A 26,328-nucleotide genomic window follows, 5' to 3' on the forward strand; every position below is an offset into this window, starting at 1 on the left:
AAACTCTTATAACTGGGGGATGGAGGCAGTAAACCACATTGCCATGTGTGTGCCTAGGCAACAATCCCGCATGATCTGCACATGTATCCAGAAACTAAAGTACAATAAAAATTTTTTTTCAAAAAACTCTTATACCTGATAAACAAGTCAGTCAAGTTGCAGTATACAAAACCAACATACAAAAATCAACAGTGTCTCCATACACTAACAGTGATCAATCTGAAAAAGAAGTCAAGAAAGCAATCCCATTTACAATCGCTACAAAAAACAACACACCTAGGAATAAATTTAACCAAGGAGGTGAAAGACCTCTACAAAAGAAACTGCAAAATACCCATTAAAGAAATTGAAGAGGACACAAACAAATGGACATAGATCCCATGCTCATGGATTAGAATAATTAATATTGTTAAATGACCATAATACCAAAAGCAATCCATAATACCATAATACCAAAAGCAAATATCAAAAAACAGATTCAATGCAATTCTTACCAAAATCTCAACTACATTTTTCACAGAAATAGAAAAAAAAAATCCTAAAATGTATAGGGTCCCAAATAGCCAAAGCAATCCTGAGCAAAAAGAACAAAACTGGAAGTAATACATTACCTGACCTGAAAATATATTAAAGGCTATAGTAAACAAAACAGCATGGTATTGGTATAAAAATAGAACAATGGAGAAGAATAGAGAACCCAGAAATAAACTCATGTATTTACAGCCAAGTGATTTTCAACAAAGGCACCAAGAACATGTAATGGGGAAAGGACAGTCTCTTCAATAAATGGTGCTGGGAAAACTGAGTATTCATATGCAGAAGAATGAAACTAGATCCCTATCTGTCACCATATACAAAAATCAATGCACAACAGATTAAAGACTTAAATGTAAGACCCGAAACTATGAAACCAGAAGAAAAGGTAGGGACATTTGTGTAGGCAAAGATTTTATAACTAAGACTCCAAAAACACAAGCAACAAAAACAAAAATAGATGAAGGGGACTCTACTAAACTAAAAACCTTCAGCACAGCAAAGGAAACAATCAACAGAGTGAAAAGACAACCTGTTTCATGGGAGAAAATATTTGCAAAATATTCATCCAACAAGGACTAGTATCCAGAATATACAAGATACTCAAATATCTCAATAAGAAAAAAAAAAATGTAATTTAAAAATGGGCAAAAGACCTGAACAGACATTTCTCAAAAGACATACAATTTACAAATGGTTAAAAAGTATATGAAAAATGCTCAACATGACTAACCACCAAGAAAATACAAATTAAAACTACAATGAGATATCATCTTACTGAATTGCTATTATCAGAAAGACAAAACATGGCAGATTCTAGTGTGGATGCAGAGAAAAGGGGACTCTTACATACTGCTGGTGGGAATGTAAATTAGTACAGTCATTACAGAGAATAGTTTGGAGATTTCTCAAAAAACTAAAAATAGAACTATCATATGATCCAGCAATCCTACTGCAGGGTTATTTATCCAAGAGAAAGAAAATTGGCCAGGTGAAGTGGATCACTCCTGTAAGCCCAGCACTTTGGGAGGCTGAGGTAGATGGATCACTTGAGGTCAGGAGTTTAACACCAGCCTGGCCAACATTGTGAAACCCCATCTCTACTACAAAAATTAGCCAGGCATGGTGGCATATGCCTGTAATCCCAGCTACTTGGAAGGCTGAGACAGGAGAATCGCTTGAACCAGGAGGCAGAGGTTGCAGTGAGCCAAGATCACACCACTGCACTCCAGCCTGTTAGACTCCATCTCAAAAAACAAAAAAAGAAAATCAATATATCAGAGATATATGCAACCCCAGTCATTTACAGTAATGTGGCTGGAACTGAAGGTCATTATGTTAAGCAAAATAAGTCAGACACAGAAAGACAAATACTTCATGTACTCACTCATATAAGGGAGCTAAAAAGATTTATCTCATGGAGATAAACAGTGGAATAATAGTTAACAGAGATTAGGAAGGATATTGGTGTGTGGGCAGGAGGGTGAAGAGGGGTGGTTAATGGTTACAAACATCAGTTAGAAGGAATAATGTCTAATGTTTGATAGTAGAGTGACTATAGTTAGCAACTATGTATTACACATCTCAAAATAAGTGAGTACTTGAAATGTTCTCAACACACAGATATAATAAATGCTTTGATGATGGACATCCTAAATATCCTTACTTGATCATTACATATTCTATGGATGTAACAAAATATTACAGGTATCCCATAACTATGTACAAATATTACATATCAACTTAAATTTAAAAAAATAATAATGGGCAAAGGACTTGAATAGACATTTTACCAACGAATACAAACAAGTTACCAATAAGCACATGAAGAGATGCTAAACATCATTAATCATTAGGGAAATGCAAATTGAAACTACAATGAGATACCACCTCACAGCACTAGAATAGCTACTATCCCCAACCCCTCAAAAAAACAGAAATAGCAAGTATTGGTGATAATGTGGGGAAATTGGAAAGCTGTGTACTGTTGATGGTAATGTAAAATGGTACAGTCACTATGAAAAACAGTATGGCAGTATCTCAGAAAATTAAAAATAGATTACCATGTGATACCACAATTCTATTCTGATTATATACACAAAAGAATTGAAAGCAAGAGGCTGGGTGCAGTGGCTCATGCCTGTAATCCCAGCACTTTGGGAAGCCGAGGTGGACAGATCACCTGAGGTCAGGAATTCAAGACAAGCCTGACCAAAATGGTGAAGCCCTGTCTCTATTAAAAATACAGAAATTAACTGGGTGTGGTGGCACACACCTGTAATATCAGCTTCTCAAGCGGCTGAGGCAGGAGAATCGCCTGAATCTGGGAGGTGGAGGTTGCAGTGAGCCAAGATTGAGCCACTGCACTCCAAATTGGGTGACACAGTGAGGCTCCATCTCAACAACAACAACAGAGAGGGCAAGGTCTCAAAGAGATACTTGAATATCCACGTTCACAGGAACAGTATTTGTTATAGTTAAAACACTGTATGTTTCACTATTAGCAACCCAAGTGTCTATAGGCAGATGAATGGATAAGCAAAATGTAGTATGTATATAAAATGGAATATTATTCAGTGTTTAAAAGGAAAGAAATTCTGACACATGCTACAACATGGCTGAGCCTTGAGTACATCATGCGAAATAAAATAAGTCAGCCACAAAATGAGAATGAACCCTCTGGTGTTGGATTGCCAACAATTAAGACTGGCAATTCTCCAACCTTAATTGTTGGTTTCCTCAGGATTCTTCTATCCTAAACCCTCTTCTCTTTTCACTCAACAAACTCTCCCTGAACAAATCCATTCATTCCATTGCTTCCATTATCATTGGATTGTGGGATGTCTCAGTATTTACGATTGGAGGAAACTGTATGATTCCACTTATCTGAGGTTCTTAGAGTGGTCAAAGTTATAGAAAGTTGAAAGTAGAATAGTGGTTGCTCGGGGCTGGGGAAGGAGAGAATGTGGAGTTATTGTTTAATGGGTACAGAGTTGGTTTTGCAACATTAAGAGTTCTGGAGATGGATAGCAGTGATAGTTGCACAACAGTATGAACGTACTCAATGCCCCTGAACTGTCTGCTTAAAAATGATTAAGGTAGTTTTTTCTTAAAAAACTTGCTGATTATGAGGGGGAAAAGAGTAATTTTACAGAAGAGAAACCTGATAGACGGCACCTGATTCAAATGATCATGGTTAACTAACATCACCAGTAGTGGAATAAATTAAAAACATGTATCGCTTGTGGGTGCAACCTGAAGAACAAAAGGTTCTGTGAACCTGCCAAAATGCAGAATCTGAATCAAATCATGAGGAAACAGCAGACAAATCCAAACTGAGGGACATGCATCAATAGTGCGATGGTAAATGTTTAACAACAAGCTATCCAGAAAGGGAAAATCAAAAGCCCTGATTTGTAGCATTTCCATGGAGTGAACACTCCTATGATGACCATATCCACATGACATCCTCTTGCTTGCAAAATGTATAAACATTTAACAATCAGCTCTCACAATCGAGTACGAGCCAGCTTCAGCATATCAGCTTGTGCGAAATAACTGGCTGTACTCCCCAACAGTGCCAAGGTCATGAAAATAAAGAACAGACTGCAGAATCATTGCAGAGCAAAGGCAACTGAAGAGTCATGACAACTCAATGCCAACGCATGATCCTCGAGTGGATCCTTTTGCTATAAAGAATATTTTGGGACAAGTAACAACATTTGAATAGGGTCTGTGAATTAGATAACATGGATTCATCAATGTTACTGTTCTGGGTTGAATAGTGGCCCCCAAAAAGAAATGTCGACATCCTACCTGCCTGAACCTGTGAAGGCAAGCTTATTTGAACAAAGGGTCCTTGCAGATGTCATTAAGTTAAGGATCTTGTGATGAGATCATCCTGGATTTGTCAAGTAGGCTCTTAATCCACTGCCAAATGTTCTCGTAAGAGACGGACGCAAAGAAGACACAGATGGAGAGAAGAGAAGGCCATATAAAGATGGAAAGTAGAGACTGGAGTGACATAGACACGAGGAGTGCTAGTGGCCACCAGAAGCTGGAGGAGGCAAGGAAGCATCTCCCTGAGAGCCTTTGGAGGGAGTGCAGCCCTGCTGACACATGGATTTCGGACTTCTTGACTCCAGCACTGTGAGAGAATAAATTTCTGTTGTCTTAAGCCACCCAGTTTGTGGTAATTTGTTATGACAGCCCTAGGAAACCCATAAATTACTTCCCTCATTTTGATGACTGCATTGTGATTATGTAGGACAGTGTCCCTCTGTGTAAGAAACGAACACTAAGTATTTGGGGGAGATGGGACATGAGGTCAGCAGTGACCTCAATTACAGCTATTACCCTCAAATGGCTCAGCAGGAAAAAAAAAAAAAATAGGCTGTGTATACTATTCTGTCAACTTTTCTGTAAGTTTGAAATTATTTCAAAAGAAAAAAAAGTCCCCATCCTGGGAGTCTAGTGACTTGGAGGAGGTCTGAGAGTGAATTTTGTGGGGCTTTTTCTGGGTTCTTCGGAGATCCCCTGCAGGAGACACCACTGCCGCCACCCATTCCGCCTGCAGCTGTTCCCTTTGTGTGAGCAATGCCTTCTCTAGCCCCTTACTTTCAGTTCAGCTTTCTCCTCAGCTCCTGGGCTTCAATCAGCCCAGCCCACTTGGCCCAGTCTACTCCACCATCCCTGGGCAGGGGACCCCAGGCCAGCTCCCAGCCACAGGATCCACACTGGGCCTCTGGGAAGCCAACCCTTGGACTACATGGTCGATCCCACAATGCACTCAGCTTTGTTCTCAGGCAAGGGCAGTGCCAGCCCGCCCTCTTGCCTTTAGACTTTAGATGTGAGTCAAATTCCAGTTCCTGAACTTCAGGGGAGATATTAAAAGTTCTCCAAATAATGCTGCTGAGGTCCTTCTCATGTGGCTTAATGGGAGAGGAATGACACTGCTTCCCCTGAGCATCGATAGACACCGGCACAGGACACGGACAACTTTCTCTTATCTAAGCGCAGTTTAGGCTAGCCACAGGTGATTAGGCAACACAGGCAGAACTGGTTTCGGCCCACCCTTCAACTGTGGAGGTTCCAAAATCTACTCTTTTATTCTTGCCTTAGAAGATGTGCTGATACTCTGAGACTTTAGGAAGAACTCCATTTCACTTCCTGTCCACAGGCCCGATACCTGCATGGAAGTGTTCTTGCCAAAGTCACCTTGTGAAACTTAGTAACAAGTTTTATCTTACTTATCTCTGCTACATTTTGTGTTGTTTCAATACCATACACTCCTTCAGCCAAAACATTCCCTTGGGCTTTCTCTGGCCACCGTAACTGTCCCCTCTCAGTCTCTCAGGTTTGTTGGCAGTTCTCCAAGGTTTCCTCCGGATTCTTCTATCCTACACCCTCTTCTCTTTTCACTCAACGCACTCTCCCAGAACAAATCCATTCATTCCACTGCTTCCATTATCATTGGATTGTGGGATGTCTCAGTATTTATGATAAATACCTCAGGTCTTCTGAGGTCTGGAGAAGACAGGTGGATTGATCTTGAGAACCCAACTCAACCCAAACATCTAAAGAGTTTAAACCATGAGGTTCTCAAGTGAGGAAGGATGTTTAGGAAGAGCTGGGAATAATAGAAAGCAAGAGCAGGGTGACTCTCTAGGCTTGATGAACCTCAAATTTGGGCTCATTCATTTGCTTGCGGTTGCTCTGAAAGTGTGAAGGCAGGCAGGAATGAAGTTTTTCAATCCTGTACACTCTATTCTGAGCAATCAATTAAAGCAGTCTAAAATCCGCCTTTGAAACAGTAATCATTTCAAAATCCCAGCAAGGCAGTTAGGGATGGAGGTTGGAGAGAGGATGAACAAAAGCATGTGACCTCCTTTAGACCTCTTCTACTCAGCTAACAAGCCTCAGTGCATGGCTTCTTTGCCAACTCTGGTTCTTGCTGTTTCTACAGTGGCTAAGTCCCAGCATTTCTGGGACAGAGCTAATTGCAATTATTCTGTCCCACTTATCATCATGTCTGCCCTCATCCTTCTAAGACTCCATGTCCCATATTTTGCTTCTGAAAATATAGTCACTACAGCTCTGTTTCTCTGTGTTCAAAAACTTCCCAGAAAGCTACCTGCCATCTTTCTCTTCTGCTGTGACGGCTCCATACTCCCACATAAGCCAGAACTTAGCCTTGGGCAGAAACACTCAGGCTTCTGATACCCTCAATTCCATAACTGCTTCATGCATATTAGAACAGTACATTTATTTACTTAATAATTTTATTTAATTGAGCACATACTCTGGCACTTTTTTTAAGTGGCAGTCTAACAAGTGGATCTCATAGGGTACAATCAGAAAAAAAGTTGATGTTTTCCTCCCACTGCCTGTTGAAACCTGTTCTGTGGGCAGGTTCTCCCTGAGCCTAGACACGAGCTAGGGCAGATGGCAACACTTTTCTGGTTACTCCAGATTAATAAAAAAATCCTTTGGCTGCCTCCAGTCTCCAGAACAGTCTCATTTCCAAATAGTTAAAATGTCTAGGCCAGGCACGGTGGCTCATGCCTGTAATCCCAGCACTTTGGGAGGCCAGGGCGGGCAGATCACAAGGTCAAGAGATCAAGACTATCCTGGCCAACATGGTGAAACCCCATCTCTACTAAAAATACAAACATTAGCTGGGTGTAGTGGCACGTGCCTGTAGTCCAAGGTACTTGGGAATCTGAGGCAGGAGAATCGGTTGAACCTGGGAGGCGGATGTTGTAGTGAGCCAAGACTGCAGCACTGCACTCTAGCTTGGTGACAGAGCAAGACTCTGTTGTCTCAAACAAAACAAAAAAGTGTCTAGTCATGCGCAATTTAACTGTAACCAAAGCTTCTCTGCTAGCTAAGCTAGAACCTGCTGTTGGTAGGAAATGTTCTGTTCTTTCATCTCTTTTCCCATCTCCTCACTCCCTGGCCCCCTCTAGCCTGTCTTGGGTTAAAGGAAAAGGGAGAATGTAGGGAAGGGGATAAGGAGTAGGAAAAGTCTTATTTGGCTGGCACCCAGCTAATACATTGGTCTTCTCTTGCTCTGGCAGACATTCAGAACTCATGCTCTCTGATCATTTGGTGGATGATCAAATATGACTCTTGCATTGCATGCTTCTGTGGAGGATTCTTTGGAGGTCCTTTCTGGAATACTAGTAATTCTTCCTGTGGTTTGGGCAGCAGTTGCTTAGTCATTTCCTTCGGGCCCTGGGAATACAGTGGGAATACAGGAGAATACATTCACCACTTCAGGCTCACCTTCTGGGCAGAATTGGAAATGGCTCCAGAAGAGAAGGGATGAGTCCCGGGTCAAGGCACACAGGGTGGTGATCAGAGTGTGGGCTGGATTTCAGGTCCACCTACAAGGGAGAGTTCCCGTAGATGTGACATGGTTTGTGCTAGCTCTGCAATGGCTTTGCCCACAGCCATGGCCTCTCAGATTGAGTCAGGCCCCAGTCAGTCCTCCTTGTTACATGCTCATCGAACTCCTCGGGACAAGCTCTCTGAGAGGTCTCTTTGAAGTCACTCTCACAAAGATTGATGTGAGGAAAATCCCCCACCCTTTCTTTTTTTGAAGATCAATGAGGCATTGCTAACTTCTTCTCCCTAACTCCTATCCTCTCTGACCTCCCAGTGCCAGCCCCTTTGTTTCCTTGGGATGTTTGTTTGTGTTGCCAATGTGTCTCCTGTAAGAGCACAGGTGGTCTGGAACCTCCCTTCAGAACATGGAACCCTTGCCAATTACTGTGGTGTCTCAGCCTTTGAACCTCAGCTGAAACGAAAGCAGACAAAGTCAAATTTTAACATCCTGTTACATGTTGTTTACTACACTTTGATCAGAGTTTTTGACTCATAGAACCTTTTTTAAAAAATAAAAATCTGGATTTTTAGAGGGATTTTGCCCTTTTCAGCTTTCTGTTACTTCTAAATATATTTTATATAGAGCAGACCATAGGGGTTTCCTCATACAAACTAATTAGCATTATGTGGAAAAATGTTTAAGAACAGACTTGTGAATAGAAATAGACTTTAATTAAATGCACCAAGGTAATTTGGGAATGGTGAGAACCTGGAAGACTTTTGTCTATTCTCATCATTTTTCTTCTGCTTTAAAATAATATATATATGTTCCATGTTCCAACTTTCCTTTAGTGAGCCTAGACTGGTTCACAATCCTTATCTGCAATTCCAAAATCCAAAGAGCGATGGGGAAAAAAAATGGAAACACTAAATACATCTCCAAAAACTAAGGATTTTCTTTTCCTAATGTAATGTCTAAAATGAATTTAACCTGAACTGAAGTGAGGCTACGTAAAGCCTTTCTTTATCTCCGTATGAACTTTCAAATGTTTTAGTGCAGAAATAATAACATGTTCTCTTAGAGGCTGCCTCCTCCAACCCTACTGGAGATATGATCTAATATCTATTATTTGCCCATACCATCATCTAAAAATCTAAAAATAAATTAAAATTCCATAATACATCTGCCTCTAAGAGTTTTGGATGAGTGTTTAGAAGTCTGTACTTCTGAAAAAGAAAAAATACAATCAACTTTGCTGTTATTTTTCTTGTCTGACTAGCTTCTCACTGCCTGTCTAACTCCTGCCTCTAATCTTTGTACAAACCATTCTTCCACCTCCCTGGCCCTTTATGTACTTTTTTTCATCGAGCAAAATTTACAACCTACCTCCTCCAAGTGGAGTTTTCTGATAGTCCAATATCTTTCTTCACCTAAATATCCAGTTTAGATTTGAAATACATGTTTTCCTGTGTCATACTAGTTTGGGTTTTAAAGAAACTTAATAATTCGTAATTCAGTGACTGCTCACCCAGCTGTCATTGTGGGGCTTTCGCCTCTTCTGAAGACCTCTCCTGATTTCTTCCAGGAGTCACTAGATGATGTTCAACAAGCTTATGCCACCATGCCTTTCCTGTCCCCACACTCATTCTCAAAACCCACTGCCAATATAATTTATGGATAAAGCCACTCTTTTCTACTGAACTCTTTAGCACAGCCCTCTACTCCAGAAACAGACTAGAAGAATAGGGGGCAGAGCTCAAATTCTGCAGATTAATGTCCCTTATTTGCACATGGTCCTTATGTGCATTGAATTTGAGAACTACTGGCTTAAACAATTAAGATCAATGGCAGGTCACAAAATCTGAGAGATGCCAACAACAGCTACAGCCTTATGTAATTATGTAACCGGGTACCTTATGCATAGTCTTCATAATAAAGGCTGATTATTTTTCAATAGCCTTTGTCCAACCTTGTATGCTTGCATAATATTTCATTTTGTTCACCATTTAAAAACATTTTTTCAGGCTGGGCACAGTGTCTTATGCCTGTAATCCCAGTACTTTGGGAGGCCAAGGAAGGAGGATCACTTGATGCCAAGAATTTTAGACACAGCTGTGCAACATAGTGAGACATTGTGTCTACAAAAAATAAAAAATAAATCAGCCACGCATGGTGGCATGCATCTTTAATCCAGCAGCTCAGGAGGCTGGGGCAGGAGGATGAGCTATGATCTCACCACTGTACTCCAGCACTTCAGCCTGGGTGGGTGACAGAGTGAGACCCCGTTTCTAATAAAAGAAACACACACACACACACTTTTTAAAACCATGCATGCATTCATGTCATGAAATTTTGAGATAGTCTTCTGACACGTCTGGCTCCTTCCCTACTTCTCTCCTTTCTTCTGCTTTCACTTTCTCTCTTCCCTTTCTTACCTCCTTCTCCTATAAACCATTTAGGATTCTTCTTTTTAGCTCAAGCATAACCTAAGGCATAATTAAGGATAGGAAATGTGAGTATATTATATTTGAGTGGTATAAAAATAACGACTATAGGAATTCAGACTATGGCTTTGCAGAATATCTTTCTTCTGCATCTCTGTGCCACCTGGACAAACATATTAAATGTCACAGTCAATATCTTTATTGTCACTAGGGGTGTGTAGTGGGCTGAATGGTGGTCCCCCTAAAAAGATATGTCTGTCTAGATCCTGTGAATGTGACCCTTAAGTGAACACACAGAAAGCCCTTACGGATATAACTAAGATCTCAAGATGAAATCATTCCAGATTATCTGAGGGGGCCTAATCCAATGACAAGTGACCTTATAAGAGGAGTAAAACACACAGACAGAAGAGAAGAAAGTAAAATGAATATGGAAGCAGAGACTGGAGTTGCCAGCACAACCCAGCTCCAACTGCCAGCAGGCAGGAGAAGCTAGAAGAGACAAAAGAAGGCTTCCCTGCTATAGCTTTTGGAGGGAGCATGCCAGTGCTGATAACTTGGTTTTGGACTTTTGAATTCCATTATTGTGAGAGAACACATTTCTGTAGTCTTATGCTTCCAAGTTTGTGGTAATTTGTTATGGTAGCCCTGAGAAATGAATACAAAGGGACTAGGAGTGACCAGCCCTGTCTATTTATGGGTATCCTCATCTGTCAGCTTAGAAGTGAAAATAATACTGCTATTCACAAACTTTGCCTATTTTGGACGCAACTATCAAAACAGAGAGATTCCTCACCAACGCAGGAAGGACTGGATTTAACACATGGCTCCTGGAAAACACTCATATAAAGAACAGTGGCTTCTGTAGAGGAAGTACTACCTAGTGTTCCAGAGTGTGGGTTACTGGAGTCAAATTTGAATCCTGGTTTGAATCCTGCTTCTCCCACTCATTAACCTTGAAACTTTGAGCATTTATCCTTTAGACTCTAGACTGGCACATAAGAGCTTAATAAATGTTAGCTCCCATTTAGCTCAATTTCAGAGATTATTGTATTTGCTCCATATGCCTGCTTATTTTTGCAGAATACTAGTCTTCATTTGCTTATCCCTCTCCACGGCTGAAAATGGCTACCCCAGTCCCAACCATGAATGACCTTTTCATTCAAAATCCTACAGCAGCAATCAGAATCTTTTGGTCACTTATTTCAATTTCTTGAAAGAGAGACTATGATGAATGTTCAAGCCAGTATGCACATTCATGATAATTAGGCCAACTTTCCAGGGCTAGAAAGATAAAGTCTCTTTGAAAGGGATGAAGACAGGAAGGCCATGGCAAGCATTTCTAGTACATTGCAGCTTTTTACATTTTATGTATTCAGACCTATTGATGTCTTCCTTTCTAGCATACGCCTCCAATTTCATGCTTTAAAAAGTATCTCTTTACTTTGAGATTAGAAATTCACCCATAGCTTATTTTAGTTTTTTACTTTCCACATAAAATTTGTATTTATTTATCAGAATGGCACCTTGCTTTTCTCCAAGTAAGTAGCTATTTGTCCCAACATGATTTTTTGAATTGCTCATACTTTGCTCACAATTTGAATACTAATACTGCTAACAATAATAGCATTTTCTGAATGCCTTCTATGTGCCAGAGTTTGTGCTAAGTATCTTACTTGGGTTATTTCAGCTTGGTTATATTATTAACCACATATTACAGCTAAGAATTGGCATACTTGGGATTCACACCTGGATCATCTGACTCTAGAGTTCATACTTTTAACTATTATGCTATTCTTATAAGTAATGTGGATCTATTTTTATCTCAAACAATAAGGAAAATTATTGACATAACTAGAAGTCCAGATGTAGGGCGGGCTTCACAGTTGACTTGGCTGAAGCTCAATGTCCCCGTGATTCTCTTGGCTCTGCTCTCTTCTATGTGTGGCTTCATCCTCAGGCTGACAATGAGATCGCTGCAGCAATTCCAGCCCCCATATCAATGCACAAAAATGTGTCAGAAGGAAAAGAGGATTGCTACTCTCAGAAATTCTTCCAGAAAAGCAGGAACTCTTTGAGACACTCCAACAAAATGTTCTTCAAGTCTCATTGGTCTAAAATGAGTCACAGGCCATTCCTGTATCAATCATGAGTTAAAAGGGTGGGATTAAATAGATTATATAAGCTCACACCTACAGTTAGGAATGATGTCAGCTGTCTTTTGGCACATGGGCTGCATAGAAGTGAGAACTATCAATTAGAAGTAAGTTCAGCTCTCAGATGCAGAAAACCTAAAATAATAATGGATTCAATAAGTTAAAATTTAGGCCAGGCACGGTGGCTCATGCCTGTAATCCCAACACTTTGGGAGGCCAAGGCAGGTAGATCACTTGAGGTCAAGAGTTCAAGGCCAGCCTGGCCAACATGGCGAAACCCCATTTCTACTAAAAATACCAAAATTAGCTGGTTATGGTGGCTCACGCCTGTAAGCCCAGCTACTTGGGAGGTTGAGGCAGGAGACTCACTTGAACCTGGGAGGCAGAAGTTGCAGTGAGCTGAGATCACACCATTGCACTCCAGCCTGAGCAGCAGAGCAAGACTCCATCTCAAAATAAAACCAAATAAGTTAGAATTTAAATCAAGTCTGAAGTTAGGCAGTATGGCAGCTCCATGGTCACCCAGGTTCCTTTCTTCTATCTAAACTATCTAAATGTTTTTCCATCCTCAACACATGGCTTCTAGTTCATTGTCCAAGAGAGCTCTGAAGCCACAGCCATGACATCCACCTTCAGACACCAAGAAGGACAAAGGAGTGGGAAGGAAGAGACAGACTTCTCCTTGTAAGGATGTGTTCCAACCTTGAAACCAAAACTAAAGACACATCAAAAAAGAGAAAAACACAGACCAATATCCCTATGAACATAGATGCAAAAAATCCCCAAAAAAACGCTAGCAAACAGAACTCAACAACATTTTAAAGGATCATTCATCATGATCAAATGGGATTCACCTCTAAGATGCAAGGATGGTTTAACATAAGCAAATCAATAAATGTGATACATCACATCAACAGAATCAAAGATAAAAACTGTATGATCATTTCAATAGATGATGAAAAAGCATTTGGTAAAATGCAACATCCCTTCATGATAAAAAAAAAAAAAAAAAAAAAAAAAAAAAAAAACACTCTATAAACTGGGTGTAGAAGGGACATACCTCAACATGATAAAGGCCACATATGACAAATCTATAGCTAATATCTTACTGAACAGGGAAAAATTGAAAGGCCTTCCACTAAGATTTGGAATAATAATGCCAATTTTCACCACTTTTATTCAATGTAGTACTGGAAGTTCTAGCCAGAGCAAATAGACAAGAAAAAGAAATAAAGGGCATCCAAGTTGGAAAAAAAGAAGTGAAATTATCCTTTTTTGCAGAAGACATAATCTTATATTTAGAAAAACCTAAAGACTCCACCAAAAAACTCTCACAACTGACAAATTAATTCAGCAAAGTGTCCAGATACAAAATCAACATATAAAAATCATTTATATGTTACATTTCTATACAACATATAAATGCTATCAAGTAGCTTTTCTACACACTAACAGTGATCAATCTAAAAAATAAAATAAGAAGGCAATCTCATTTACAATAGCTCCCCCAAAATAAAATACTTAGGAATAACCTTAATGAAATAAGTTAAAAATCTTTACAAGGAAAACTATAAAACACTGATAAAAGAAACTGAAGGAGACACAAAAAACGGAAAGATATCCCATGCTGATGAACCAGATGAATTAATATTGTTAACATAAACACACTATCAAAAGCAATATACAGATTTAACGCAATTCCTATTGAAACACCAGTGACATTTTTCACAGAAATAGAAAAAACAATCCCCAAATTTGTAGGGAACCAAAAGAGACCCCAAATAGCCAAAGCAATCCTGAGCAAAAAGAACAAAGCTGGAAGTAATACATTACCTGACTTCAAAATATATTTCAGGCTGTAGTAACCAAAACAGCATTAACCCTGGCATAAAAACAAAAACATAGAACAGTGGAACAGAATAGAGAACTCAGAAATAAATCCGCTAACTTACAGCCAACTCATTTTCAGTAAAGGCACCAAGATTATACACTGGGGAAAGGACAGTCTCTTTAATAAAACTTGGTATCCATATGCAAAATAATGAAACTAGATTCCCATTTTTTACACTATATACAAAAATCAACTCAAAATGGATTAAAGACTTAAATGTAAGACCCAAAATGATAAAACTACAAGAAGAAAACATTGGGAAAATGCTACAGGACATTGGTCTGGGCAAAAACTTTTTGAGTAAGACCTCAAAAGCGTAGGCAACAAAAGCAAAAATAGACAAATGGCATTATATCAAGCTAAAAAAATTTCAGCACAGCAAAAGAAACAATTAACCAAATGAAGACACAACCCACAGAATGGCAGAAAATATTTGCAAATTATCAATTTGATAAGAGATTTATAATCAGAATATGTAAGGAAGTCCAACTCAATAGCAAAAAAAAAAAAAAAAAATCTGAATTAAAAATAGGCAAAAGACATCAATAGATATGTCTCAAAAGAAGACATACAAATGGCCAACAGGTACATGAAAACATACTCAACATCACTAGTCATCAGGAAAATACAAATCAAAACTACAATGAGATATCATCTTACCCCAGTTAGAATGTCTAGTATCAAAAAGATAAAAAACAAGAAATGCATGCAAGGATGCAGAAAAAGAGAAATGCCCATTCACCACTGGTGAAAATAAAGTAGTATAGCCATTATGAAAAACATAGAGGTTCTTCAGAAAACTAAACAGAACAGTATTATATAACCCAGCAATCCCACAGCTGGGTTGATATCCAAAAAAACAAAAAAAAGGAAATCAATGTATCAAAGAGATATCTGTACTCTCATGTTTTTTTTTGCAGCACTATTCATATTAGCCAAGATATGGAATCAGTCTAAGTGTTTATTAATAAATAAAGAAAGAAAATGTGGTATACAGATACATGAAATATTGTTCAGCCATAAAAAGAATAAAATCCTGTCATTTGCAGCAACATGAATGGGACTGGAGATCATTTTACTAACTAGAATAAGGCAGGCATAGAAAGACAAATACTGCATGTTATCACTCATATGCAGGAGCTAAAAAAAAGTAGAACTCATGCGGATGGAGAGCAGAATGGTGGCTACCAGAGGCTGGGAAGGGAAGAAAGTGGGGGATGAAGTTGGTCAGTGTTTACAAAAATAGGTAGAAGGAATAAGTCCCAGTATTTGATAGTACAGTAGGGAAATTATAGTTAACAGTAATGTATATTTCAAAAGGGCTAAAAGAGAAGAATTGTAATGTTCCTAACACAAAGAAAAAAAAGTTTGAGGTGTTGGATTGCCCAATTACTCTGACTTGATCATTATGAAGTGTACACATGTATCAAAATATCACATGTATCCCCAAATATGTACAACTATGATATATCAATTAAAAAACAAAAACAAAAACAAAAAAAACATGTCCCAGAAGTTACATGACACACTTCTGCTTACATCCCATTGGATAGAACTGAGTCACCTGACAACAACTGGCTGAGGGAACTTGTGAAATGTGGACTTTTATTCTAGATAACTATGAGCCTAGCTACAAATCAGGGGTTCTACTACTAAGGAAAAAGGGCAGATGATGTACTGAGAGAACACTAGCAATCTCTGTAACAGGTAGAAACACGAACTCAATTGGAATTCTGGTAGAGAGTTAGAAAAAAGAACTAGGCCAGGTACAGTGGCTCAGGCCTGTAATCCTAGCCCTTTGGGAGGCCAAGGCAGGCAGATCATGAGATCAGGAGTTTGAGACCAGTCTGGCCAACACAGCGAACCCCATCTCCACTAAAAATACAAAAATTCGCTGGGCATGGTGGCGTATGCCTGTGGTCCCAGCTATTCGGGAGGCTGAGGCAGGAGAATCACTTGAGCCTGGGAGGAGTGGAGGCTGCAGTGAGCTGAGGTTGTGCCACTGCACTCCAGCTTGGGCAACAGAGTGAGACTTCATCTCAAAAAAAAAAAAAAAAAAAGACACACAGAGAGAGAGAGAGAACTAAATGCTGACTAGGTAGTGAGAATGTGTCCTGCTTCTCTGTTTGATTTATTGAACTAGTCAGTTACCCTGATGGCATCACTGGGGTGAATACCCTGTGTCACACACTCATTCCTGGAACTTGGCTCTGGAATCATTCCAACTCAGAACTCATAACTGAGGATGGGGTGGCAGTGGTTCCCTAAAGAGATAGGCTTGTATTTTTTTGCTTGTAAGAGCTCTTTGTTTACTGAGGATTGAGAATAAGTTTTTGTCTAATATGTTGCAAACGGTTCTGGTTTCTCATTTGCACTCTACCTTTATACTGATATTATCATAGTGGCATGCTATTGTTTTGACATATAGAAATTTTACATCTTACGAAATATTCTTTGCCTTTATATTTTTTTTAACTTTTCTGTTAGAATGGTCTTTTCTACCCAAGGACCTAATAAATATTTACCTATGTTAATTATCGTATTTTACTAACTGAATTATTTTTGTGTCAGTGAGAAGTTACATTCTGCTGTTCATGTGATAAAAACCTGACAGCAGCTTAATGAAGAGAGATTCCTTTTTCTTAGCTAATAGTTTAAGGCTGGTGTGGTGGACTTACGATATCTTCAAGTATCTAAGGTCATTCCACATTTCTGTTCCACTATAATTAACATTAGCTTTTCCTAAAGTTCACAAACTGACTGCTACAATTCTAGCCATCACATCTGAGGTTCATTAGGAGGAAAGGAGAAGGGCAAAATGTAAAAATCGCATGCCACCTGAATCCATCTAATTTATCAGGAAGTCAGTATCTTTCCTAGAAACCTCATCTGTTATATATCTCACTGGCCAGAACTATTGCAGTGCATGGCCAATTCGGGCAAGAAAATCTCAGAAAGATGAGTATTTTAGTATGATTATGTTGCTGTCCTGAAAAAATCTGACTCCAGTATTAAAGAAGGAGGAATGGGTATTGGGTAGATAACACTGTTCATTATCATTTTGCACCTAGACTATTTTTTGCTATATGATATTTAAAAAGTTAATTTTTTCCAATTAGTTAACCACCTTTCTCAGCATCTTTATTAAATAAGTCATCCTTTCTTCAATGATTTGACATACAACATATTATATTTTAAACATATAGAAATTCCAATTCCGATAACTGCAGAGTGGCACCTGAAAGACCATCCTTCTCCAGATGACAGCTATAAACCTTTGACAAAATATCGACACAACCATTGAAAGCAGTGGAGATTAAGTAAGAGCAGATAGCAAATGGAGGGTTATTGACACTTGGAAGAAGGAAATAACAGTAGGCGAGTTTCCCAATTTTATAGCTTTATGCCTAAGGGCAGCCCCAGTCAGTGTCTGAGACAGAAACCTGCCATCTTGCCAACATGAATAGCTAGAAGAGGTTGGTGTTACCGTAATAGCTGGAATGTAAAGGGGCGTATAATGTAAAGGAGAGTCACAGTGGAGAAACACTGAATCCTATACATAAGCTCTGTCCAAATCTCTAGTTGTTCTCTGAACCATGCATGAGCAATGCAGAAACCAAGCATCCAAGTTAATATTCAAATGACTGGACAGAGATTTCAGCCGATACTTACTACAAGAGAGAGTTTCACCCAAGTTAACTGCCTACTTAAAAAAGAAAATCACCACTCTTTGGAGGAATGTGACAGAATCCAGGCACTGTACAATGTATCATTCACAATATCCAGGATACAATACAAAATTAACACCCATACAAGAATAGTAAGTATGACCCATACTTAGGAGGAAAGGCAATCAATGAAGACAAATCTTAAAATGACCCAGACTCTAGAATTAGCAGACATAGATTTAAAAGCAGTTGCTATAATAATGCTCAGTAAAGACTGTAGGGCCTCAGGTCACCTCTATTCTCCCCTCCTAAAAAGGATATTAATAATAGTTTATCCTATTAGGCAAATGTCCACATATCCTCCAAAAAACTTGAGTCAGAATTAAGCAGTCTGGTGAGCATTTTTTAAAAAAGTGGTTTTAGGTAGCAAAGACAAGATTTTGTTTTGTTTTGTTTTCTTGAGACTCTTGAGATAGAGTCTCACTCTGTCACCCAGGCTGCAGTGCAGTGGCGTGATCTCATGCCAGCAATCTCTGCCTCCTACGCTCAAGCGATTCTCCTGCCTCAGCCTCCCAAATTGCTGGGACTATAGGCATGTACCCAGCTAATTTTTGTATTTTTAGTAGAGACAGGGTTTCACCATGTTGGCCAGGCTGGTCTTGAATGCCTGACCTCAAGTGATCTGCCCGCCTCAGCCTCCCAAAGTGCTGGGATTATAGGCATGAGCCACCATGCCCAACCAAGACAGAAGGTATTTAAATCCCTTTTGTGAAGAAAGTAAAACATACCCTTTCCATTGTCAATAGGTCACTGAGTTGGCAGAGAGCACTTGTCAAACCCTCCGATCCCCAGCACTTGGGTCAGAGGTGGAAGAGTTAGCAGCTGTGGAATTACATGGCTCTTTTATAGCCCAGACTATTTATCACCCTTACTAAAACCCTAACTAGTCCTTCTTCAATGAAGGCTGTCCTGCACCCCAACTCCACCCCATGCTGTCAATACCTTAATGTTCTTCTTTTCAGAATTCAATACAGCAGGATAATTTCCTTAGGGAATCTATAGAAACTAGGACTGCCTACTACAGATAAAGATCAGCTCTCTCAGAAGCCAAAATAGTCCACCTATTAACCCATTTCTTTAATCTATCATTTAGGAAAAGTGGCTTATCCAATGATTTCTGCCTATTCTGCAAGCAAGTTTGCTTTGGATGGGTTCTTCTCCTCCATCAGAAAGGAATATTTAATGTCTGAGGTCAATGTGTCAATCACTCTCTGTGTTCTCGGCCTCATAGACACAGGTAAGGTCAAGATTTTGGAATAATGACCTGCAGATGAACTGTCTGCCTTACCATTGTGGATAAACAAGGGTGCTGAACTCCCTGACCTCATGGGCAACGCACTAAGAACCAGTGCAGAAAGCACTAGCTCTCTCATTTGATGAGCATTTCTGTCATCAGTGGAGGCTCTGGCTATTTTTTTTTTTTTTTGAGACAGAGTTTTGCTCTTGTTACCCAGACTGGAATGCAATGGTGCTATCTCCGCTCACTGCAACCTTTGCCACCTGCCTCAGCCTCCCAAGTACTGGGACTATAGGTTCGTGTCACCATGCTCAGCTAATTTTTGTATTTTTAGTAGAGATGGGGTTTCACCATGTTGACCAGGATGGTCTCAATCTCTTGACCTCGTGATCCACCCACCTCGGCCTCCCAAAGTGCTGGGATTATAGGCGTTGAGCCACCATGCCTAGCCGTCTCTGGCTACTCTTTACTCTCCTTTCCATTTTGATTACCAAGGTTGCTGGGTGTCACCACATTCATCACTTAACCCTTTGCTGAACACCTTATGCCCTCATGGACACTCAATGGCCATTACCTTTCTATATGACACTTATCAAATACAAGTTTGTGTTTCTTAAATAATAAGACACACTGGTATCATGAATTCCTTGATGTGATACACTGAGAAGAACACAACATCATTTTGTGAAGTTCTTGCCAAAATGCATGATACCACTCCAATCATAAGAGAACAATGAACAAACCCAAATCAAGGAAAATTTTACGAAACATTTGGTCAGCATTCTTCAAAAGTGTCAAGGCCATGAGAGACAAGGAAAGACTGGCCAGGTGCGGTGGCTCACACCTGTAATCCCAGCACTTTGGGAGGCTGAGGCGGGTGGATTGCTTGAGGTCAGGAGTTCGAGACCAGCCTGGCCAACATGGTGAAATGCCATCTCTGGAAAAAAAAAAAAAAAAGAGGGAAGACTGAAGAATTGTCACAGATTGAAGGAAAAATAGGAAGAAATTACTACTAAGTAGAATCCTGGATAAGATAAAAAGAACATTAGTGAAAAAATTAAGGTCTATAGTTTAGTTAATAATATTGTATCAGTTCCATTATTGTACCTGTCCTAAATCACTGCACAATGGTTACGTGTGATGTTGCAACTAGGGGCAGCAGATGTGAAATATGAGGGGGCACTGCGTACAGTTTTTACAACTTTTCTGTAAGTACAACTGCAAGTTTATCTAAAACATGTGGCAGATACTGTAAGAACATGCTCTTTGAAGAGCAGTTGAGTAGTAGTTAGAGAATTAGAGAGACAGACACTGAGTCCCAGAGGGAAACAAGAAAGGAATGGAGAAAGAGAAACTATGCAAGAAGGACATGAAAACTTGGAAGGGGAGAGAAGCCAAAGTGCTTAGTGGTAACAAGGGGGCAAAACCCTGGGTTCTTGTGTATCTCTTCCTTTCACAAAACAGTAAGTCATTATCATACAGTACTCTGGTTTTGCCCACTGCCACTTCCCATTAGCTAGTAGTGAGTTATTATGAGACTGCTATCCTCATTCTGCTCCCCAATATTACATCTCCATCCCCAACTAAAATATCCAGGAAAGAAATACAATTCAGATCTCCAAGTAATCACCTCTAACTGCCCCCACCAGTCTCCATTCAGAAAGGCAAGGCCCCTACTAACACTAAGGCCTCTCTTTGCCCAACAGACTCTCACATACCCAGTTCCTCCATGTGCTCCCTGTACAGCCTGTGAGGCTTGCAGAGCAAACCCTAACAAACAATCCCGGATAGCTAAGCAGTTGATGTCTCCAGGCTTTCCATCATGTAGACTATCCTACTCCTGGATAACCCTACTCTTCCCTTGTAATTCTACAGACACAGCCATGAAGGCAGTTTCTGGGATAATCAAAATGCAAGCAGCTCCAAAGGAGGAATGTGCCCTGGAGATCATCAAAGGGGGAGTTCTGCGCCAAGAGGAAGTGTATTATGACCGCTCACTCTGGACCACTCTCCTGCTGAGAAATCCATCCAGGAAGATCCTGGAATTTCTCCGTTCAACGAGTTATAGTACAGATGGATTGATAAACTAGGAACTCCCTGAGGGCTAGACATGCTGAGGGATCTTGGGACCGTTCTGTGTCATATTTATCTGAGCTCTTATCTATGAAGACATCTTCCCAGAGTGTCCCCAGAGACATGCAAGTCATGGGTCACACCTGACAATGGGAAGGAGTTCCTCTAACATTTGCACAATGGAAATGTAATTATAATGAATGCCATGCACCGCTACAACCTGCAATTGTAAAACTGTTAGTAACCATAGGTATAATTACCAGGTAGTTATATTGAATTTATCTCTTATATATAATAATATGTGATGATTAATACAATATTAATTATAATAAAGGTCATGTAAACTTTATAAATTCATAACTGGTAGCTATAACTTGAGTTTATTCAGGATGGGTTATTTAAAACCATAAACTATACAAATGAAATTTTTCAATATTCATTTCTTATTTTCTGAGTGGAAGAAATCACCCTAATCTTTGTTTGGTGGGGGATATTATGTCTTTATCATTTCTGTATGTTTCTGATATTCTTCGTATTATTGCATATTGCTCCTCTGGGAAAGAAGACACCTTGACCTAAGGCACTAGGGCAAACCCAGGAAAATGGAGGTTCCAGAAACTTGAGCCACAGACCCAATGCCCGTTACGGCTCTCAAAGGACATCAAGCATCTGTACTTTACATGTGAACTCTAAACTCTACAGTGGAAGTTTGGAGAGGGAGAGTTAGAGTTCAAATCCTGCCACTCACTCATTTAGACATTTATTCATTCAACAAATATTTAGTAAGCACTAACTAGGCATCAACTAACTATGATCAAATGGGAAACAAATCATCAGCAAGATGAATGTTGGAAACGGGTTCTCAGTATCACAAATAAGTCAACACTGAGACTACGGATCGTTCAGCAAGGCTAGTTTTACTTTCTGCAGAAAGGGTGCTGCTCAATGGCCACCAGAGCACACCTAATAAAGAGGACAGTAACATTTATAACCTGACGCAGCCACCCTACTGATATAGGGACTTCACATTCTACACTTGACCCGATTGGCTAACAACTGAAAACTTTCCTAAACAGGCAAGTGAAGAGAGAACAAAGAAAAGAGGAAGTTAGTTACAGGATGGTCAGGAGGTGCTGCCAAATTAGGAATGACATGGACTCTGACCTAGGCTCCCCAAGGCCTGTCCAGACATGCCATGCTGGTGTAAGCTAAAGTCGCTGACCAGGTTAGAGTATGGAGCTAACAGCGAGCAAAGACGTTTAGTATATGGAATGGCTATTCTTTAGTGTTTAAAATGAAACTTTGAAGAAGAACTTCTCTATTTCTTACAATGAACAGCTCAGCAAAGCCCTATATTGATCAGGGCCCAAGAAGTAAGAAGTGACACACTCAAATTGGGTAATTTTAGGAGCATTTAATAAAAAGAGGGGGCAAGGCATAGGGAAATCACAAGAGATTGTGGTATCTCAGCATTAGCTGCAGCTGTTTCCACCCTAAGGCCCACAGGGACAAGAGGAAAGACCTGTTACCAAAAGCCCAAAATGGAAAGACCAGTATGGAGACTACCACATGGCAGGAGCTGTGACGTTCAGTTAAGAGATGCAGCCGGCCCACCAGGGATTGTGGAGGAGGTATCTAGGGGAACAAACACCCCTCACACTCTTCCCTCCCTCTGATCTCTGGCCAGTGTTTCTGTGTCATATTTAGCTGAACAGAGGGGCAAGGGAGCAAATACATGTAGACCATACAGGTCAGCTTCCCCATGTACAGAGCAGATGGAAAAGGGTAGAAAGTGTTCTGGAAAAATGAATGTAGTATATCCGTCAAGAACCCCAACACTGACGAACATACAGCTTCCACGGTAAGTAACGCTGGGACGTGAAACGTGTGCCTGAGAGTGCAGGAAAATTTTCTTTTCCCGCCTCTGAATCTAAATGGCTGGGCAGCAGAACAAATTGGAATCTATTCAGCCTGCCAGCCACACGGACAAAGGGCTGGATCTGAGCATGCTAATATGGCTGCACTTTTCTTAGAGGTCCTTCCAAGGCTATGCTCAGTGCAAGGGAGCAGGAGAGATCTGACTGCACCCATGTGCAAAAACGAAACAAAACAAAAAGGGCCAAAAAAATGTAGTCTGGTTTCTGACCTGAAATGCACCCACACCTGCAATGTGGCCTAATGGATGTCTTGGTTTCTGATCAATCAGATGAACACTCTCAGTCTCTTGTAGAAATGAGACTCCTTCACAGTGAGATGAAGTGCAGTAATTCCTTTACTCAAGGGTAGAGATCATATTAAAGCTGAGTTAGAATTTGCTTGGGGAGAGGTTAAAACTCTTTCTAAATGAGATTTTCTTCAGAATCCAAAGGGGAAGATCTCAAAAAGTAGAAGTAGGTCTGAGAACTGAAACCATCTACACCCACATAGCTTATTATCGTCACTAACATGATTTTAACATTCCATTTTCTTTATCATCATGACTTTACTATTCCAAGAAACTCTTGCCTGCAAAAATACATGTCGTAAACCCATTTAAAAGTGCTGAACTTTTCAATAGATAGCATCAAATGACTGCTACTCTTTATTTATTTATTTATTTATTTTGAGATGGAGTTTTGCTCTTGTTACCCAGGCTGGAGTGCAATGGCACAGTCTCAGCTCACCACAACCTCCACCTCCCGGGTTCAGGCAATTCTCCTGCCTCAGCCTCCTGAGTAGCTGGGATTACAGGCATGCGCCACCATGCCCAGCTAATTTTTTGTATTTTTAGTAGAGACGGGGTTTCACCATGTTGACCAGGATGGCCTCGATATCTTGACCTTGTGATCCACCTGCCTCAGCCTCCCAAAGTGCTGGGATTACAGGTGTGAGCCACGGTGCCTGGCCGACTGCTACTCTTAAAGACGACTTAGAACCCTTAGTTCCAAACCCCGGCTTCTGTGTGCTCACCAATCTCCAACTATGGCATCACAATCCTTATCCAATTCAAATAAAGTCACCATGCTGAAGTCTCACCTTTACCTAAATTTCAAAGCCCCATAAAGACCCTGACTTTGCCCTCTCCACTCTCAGAATCTATTACGAGTCCATCAAGGCTCCAGCTTTGCCTTACCAACAAGTGTTTTGGTGGTCTTTTTTAGGGAGCCAGCATTCAACAAGTCCTTCCTAAGAAGTCCTCTCAAGGGAAAAATAATAGATGTTGGCATAGATGCAGTGAACAGGGAACACTTCCACACCACTGGTGGGAATGTAAGCTGGTGCAACCACTAAGGAAAACAGTGTGGGGATTCCTTAAAGAACTAAAAGTAGAACTACCATTGATCCAGCAATTCCACTACTGGATATCTACCCAGAGGAAACTAAGTTATTATACAAAAATGATAGTTGCACATGCACGTTTATAGCAACACAACTCACAACTGCAAATATGTGGAACCAACCCAAATGCCCATCAGTCAACCAGTGGATAAAGAAACTGTGGTATATATATATACAATGGAATACTACTCATCCTCCAAAAGGAATGAATTAATGGCATTCACAGCAACCTGGTTGAGACTGGAGACTATTAACCTAAATGAAGTAAATCAGGAATGGAAAACTAAATATCATATGTTCACTTATAGTGGGAGCTAAGCTATGAGGATGCAAAGGTATTAGAATGACACAATGGATTTTGGGGACTCAAGGGACAGGGTGGAAAGGGGGTGAGGGATAAAAGACTACAAATTGGGTGCAGTGTATACTGCTCAGCTGATTGGGTGCACCAAAATCTCACAAATCACCACTAAAGAACTTACTCATGTAACCAAACTCCACCTGTTCCCCAATAACCTATGGAAATTTTTAAAAAAATTTTTAAGTTGCCTTTCCAATGAAGCATTCCTTAGCCACCCTAAATAAAATTTCAAACCCACCCTGAAATGTTCTTTTTATTTTGTTTTTTGAGACAGGGTCTCACTCTGATGCCCAGGCTGGAGTGCCATGCTGCAATCACAGCTCACTGTAATCTCTACCTCCTGAACTCAAGCAATCCTCCCACCTCAGCCTCCAGAGATATGGGACCACAGGCATGTGCCATCATACTCGATTAATTTTTGTATTTTTTTTTTGCCATGTTGCCCAGATTGGTCTCAAACTCCTAAAGTCAAGCAATCAACCTGCCTCAGCTTCCCAAAATGCTGGGATTACAGGCATGAGCCACCATGCCCACCCTACCCTGAAATATTATGTCTGCCTTCCTGGCTTTTTTTCTCCTTATTACTATTCTCTATATTGTTGCTCATTTATCTTTGTTATCTGTCCTTGCCCCAGTTACTATGGTGACATAACAAATCATCCCAAAACTCAGTGGCTTAAAATATAAAACGACATTTGCTTCTCTCCCAAATCTATAGTCTGAGCAAGGCCCAGCAGGTATAGTTAATTTCCGCTCCACTCGGCAAGACTGGGTGGCTCAAAGATCAGGAGTTAGAATCACCTAAAAGCGTGGTTGTGCCTACCCTGGGAAGACATGAACAGCTGGACTCTACAACAAGTTGGACACCTTAGGTGCCTGGCACTTTCAGCACCCGGAGCAAGGAGGGCACAGTGGAAGTCTCTCTCTCCACATGGTCACTTGGAGTGGCAGCTTCAGGCTTGCCAAACTGCTTGGAGGACCTGAGATCTCCAAAGGCAAGTGTCCCAAGAGAAAGAGCCCGGCAGAAGCTATATTGCCTTTTAGAACTAACCATATACTTCTGGTCAAAGCAGTTCTGAAGACGCACCTCATTTCAAGGAAAGGGAATACGGACCCCACCTGTTGATGGAGGAGTGTCATTGTCACATTGTAAGAAGAGCATGTGGTATGGATGGGCTACAGATTGCTGTGGCCATCTGTAGAAAGTACCATCTGCACCACAGTCCCCCTGCTAGAGTGTTGGTTTCATGAGGGCA

At 40.3% G+C, this 26,328-nt stretch overlaps 2 protein-coding genes across 3 annotated transcripts in view; one reads left to right on the plus strand and one right to left on the minus strand.

Moving 5' to 3' along the window:
- HSD11B1 (hydroxysteroid 11-beta dehydrogenase 1) overlaps positions 1–21,753 on the plus strand; it is a 32,688-nt gene extending 10,935 nt beyond the window's left edge. Inside the window, exons 5-6 of the mRNA XM_003930403.3 lie at positions 19,177–19,320; positions 21,196–21,753. Coding sequence (XP_003930452.1) covers positions 19,177–19,320; positions 21,196–21,410 — 359 coding nt within the window. The 3' untranslated portion in view covers positions 21,411–21,753. The remainder of the gene's footprint in view (positions 1–19,176; positions 19,321–21,195) is intronic.
- The window catches only part of LAMB3 (laminin subunit beta 3), a 176,429-nt gene that overhangs the window by 113,582 nt on the left and 36,519 nt on the right, over positions 1–26,328 (minus strand). The gene's annotated exons all lie outside the window — the stretch shown is intronic.

The sequence above is a fragment of the Saimiri boliviensis genome, chromosome 14 (assembly GCF_048565385.1).
Source record: "Saimiri boliviensis isolate mSaiBol1 chromosome 14, mSaiBol1.pri, whole genome shotgun sequence".
NCBI lineage: Eukaryota > Metazoa > Chordata > Mammalia > Primates > Cebidae > Saimiri > Saimiri boliviensis.